The sequence below is a fragment of the Rhagoletis pomonella genome, unplaced genomic scaffold (genome assembly GCF_013731165.1).
Source record: "Rhagoletis pomonella isolate Grant_MI unplaced genomic scaffold, Rhpom_1.0 Rhpom_scaffold_00008, whole genome shotgun sequence".
Taxonomy (NCBI): Eukaryota; Metazoa; Arthropoda; class Insecta; order Diptera; family Tephritidae; genus Rhagoletis; species Rhagoletis pomonella.
Genome location: NW_023458562.1, coordinates 2,539,135 through 2,542,572, shown reverse-complemented (window position 1 = coordinate 2,542,572; position 3,438 = coordinate 2,539,135). Strand labels below are relative to the sequence as shown.

At 36.3% G+C, this 3,438-nt stretch overlaps 1 protein-coding gene across 1 annotated transcript; it reads left to right on the top strand.

The window, feature by feature from the left end:
* Positions 1–762: 762 nt before the first annotated feature.
* LOC118745044 lies at positions 763–2,002 on the top strand. Its single transcript, XM_036478581.1, has 2 exons — positions 763–1,807; positions 1,980–2,002. The coding sequence occupies exons 1-2, from the start codon at positions 763–765 to the stop codon at positions 2,000–2,002; spliced, it is 1,068 nt and encodes a 355-aa protein (XP_036334474.1).
* Positions 2,003–3,438: the final 1,436 nt, after the last annotated feature.

The following is a 3,438-nucleotide window of genomic DNA, read 5'->3' as shown; positions in this document are numbered from 1 at the left end:
TTTAATGCTCACATCAATGTTGAGTATTGTAATTCGGTAAAGTCCATAAAATATATTTGTAAATATGTTAACAAGGGCAGCGACATGTCAGTATTCGGATTAGCAAATCGAGGTGATGAGATCACGCAATATCAAACAGGGTGCTTCATCAGCAGTAACGAAGCAGTATGGCGGATATTTGCATTCAATATTCACGAACGATATCCAACGGTTCAACATCTCGCTGTTCATTTGGAAAATGGTCAGCGGGTTTACTTCATCGAAGAAAATGCGCAAAATAGAGCAGAGCAACCACAAACCACAACACTGACTGCTTTTTTCGAATTGTGTACATCCGAAAATTTTGCTAAAACGTTGCTGTATCAAGATGTGCCCAAATATTATACTTGGAACACATCGACAAAAAAGTTCAACAGAAGAAAAAGAGGTGCAATTGTTCCAGAGCATCCTGGTATATATTCGTCCGATGCATTGGGACGTGTGTATACTGTTCATTCAAATAACGCTGAGTGCTATTATTTGCGGTTGTTGCTGCATACAATCAAAGGGCCGACATCATTCCTTGCATTGAAAACCATCGACGGAGTAGAATGCCAAACGTACAGAGAAGCGTGCTATAAACTGGGCTTACTTGAGAATGATCAGAATTGGAACACAACTCTGACCGAAGCATCACTCACGTGCCATCCAAAGCAAATACGAACTTTGTTTGCGATAATTTTAACAACATGCGCACCATCGAATCCTCGACAACTGTGGGAAATGCATCGTGCAAGCCTCAGTGAAGATATTCTAAGACAAGCACGTGCAAGCGATCCAAGTCAGGAATATTCGGATGACATTTTCAATGAAGCTTTAATAGTAATGAAGGACTTATGCATGTCAATCAACAACAAAGCTCTTTGTCAACTCGGTATGCCAGCACCGACACGAGATAGAAATGCTGTACAAGACAGAGACTTGATGCATCGTGGAAAAGACCAATCGATGGGAGGCGCTCTTATACTTCTTGCAGGTGATTTTCGTCAAACATTACCCGTTATACCACGATCAACGCCTGCAGACGAGTTGAACGCGTGCTTAAAGGCATCGCATCTGTGGAACTATGTCGAAAAAATTACGCTCACAACAAATATGCGAGTGCATTTGCTGCAAGATACGTCTGCCCAAATATTTTCAAAGCAACTTTTAGATATCGGAAACGGTAAAGTTCATATTGATCGCACAACAAATGAGATATCATTTCCGTCCAACTTTTGTCAAATGCAGCAGAGCATTCAAGACGTCATCGACAGAGTATTTCCGAACTTAATGATCAACTACCGAATTCCGGAATGGCTCCGCGAACGTGCAATTTTAGCTCCGAAGAACGATGATGTTAGTAAATTAAACGGTCAAATTCAATTGAAAATTCCAGGAGAAGCAGTCGAATATAAATCGATTGATACAGTAATGGACAAAGATCAAGCTGTTAATTACCCAACTGAATTTCTTAATTCTTTGGAGCCACCTGGAATGCCTCCTCATTCGTTGGCGTTAAAAGTTGGATCACCAGTGATGCTTATTCGGAACTTGAACGCGCCGAAACTGTGCAACGGAACCAGAGTGATAATAAAAAAATTAACACCGAATTTGATCGAGGCAACAATCATCAGCGGTAAATTCAAAGGCGAAGATGTGCTGATTCCACGTATACCGATGATTCCCAACGATTTACCGTTCGAATTCAAGCGGCTTCAATTCCCTTTGCGTCTTGCCTTTGCTATAACTATAAATAAAGCACAAGGGCAATCATTAACTATTGCGGGTTTGGATTTGAAAAATTCGTGCTTTTCACATGGCCAATTATACGTCGCCTGTTCACGAGTTGGGACACCACAAAATTTATATATTTACACACCAAATGAAAAAACTAAAAATATTATTTATTATTATTATTTATTTATTTATTTAAATACATGTGTTTTTCTTTGGCGTAGCAACGCGCGCCGGGTATTGCTAGTTATAAAATAATCTCAGATTAAACCAACCTAGGTTTATCGATTATACTTGCGAAGAAGATGAGGAATGTCAAATGTAAAAGTAAAAAAAATTTGAGGCTAGCAAGGAAAAGAGGTTTGCCAAGGTATTTTTAATAAAATATTAAGTTTAAATATATTTAAATAGCATAATGTGTAGCAAAAAAGTAGCTACGGTGGCACAGAGAAGAAGCTTAACTTTTCCTCGAGTTGTGTGAATAACAAGCACAACTAGTGATAAGACGATACGAGTACTAAGTACAGAATATCGATACTTTTCATGAGAACTGAGTAGTATCGAGAACTCGATACTTTTTGACAAGTACTGAATAAATATCACGAATACCAAAAAGAATCGACATGCTAAAGCTTTTTTAATAAACAAATTTTTAAAAATTACATACAAAATTTCGTTCTTTCAATTACATTGAAAATTTTTTCAAAATTATACAACATCATTGTAGCGAACAGTCGAAAATTATCTACATCCAATATTAATGTCATTTAAACTCGAGAAACAGCTTTAAGGTTTTGAATTTACAAATGCTCCCAAAGTACGTAGTACATAAGATGTCATTGCGACGTTGGGCTCGGTTAAAAATTCTTGAATAATTGGAAAACGAATCTCTTGATTTCAACGCGAGTTTGTACTGATTGTCAAAATGATGTGTTTGTTGTATTTTGCTTTGTTCTGATGGTCAACAGGCTTATAATTTGTTGGTGTTTCTTGGGCTGCCGCTACCACTTTGTATGAATTCGGATTAAGCTTATCTTTCCTTTAGATAATGGCTTTCACCACATTTTTTTTTCTGGGTTTCTACATTTCCATGTCATTTTCAAAGTAAAGTGATTTATAAAAACATACTTATAAAATATTTGCTTTTAAAAACTTTGAGTAAAAAATATTTATTTTGTGCTTGTAGAAGTAAACTAATTACATGTTTGTTCCAAAAACTCCTTTAGAAATGCTTGTTCGATCAGGTTTCAACTATTAAAAGCAATGCCTGTTTAATTTACAAATAGAAAGAGGCCATAACAACAAAACAGCCTTATGTTCACTTTTCGCGTTTGCCCTAAAAATATTTGAAAGTATGAGCATTATCGACACTTTTTTGCAAATATGAGTACTGGCATCGATTTTTCTTTACAGTATTCTAAATGAGTACTAGTATCGATACTATTCTAAAAAGTTCTATCACTAAGCACAACCAATTTGACAGCTAACGAGCTTTCATTGGGATTATATTTATATGTAAACGTACTGTTACGATTATCCTTGAACCCTCGTCCGGATTACCCAAATATGCTCGGGCTCGTATCGCTGGATTGTTAAATAAATGCTAACGTTGACCAAATTGTAGTACAATTAACTTTATTGTACAACAAACAATTTACAATACTTGCTAATACAGTAAAAAAA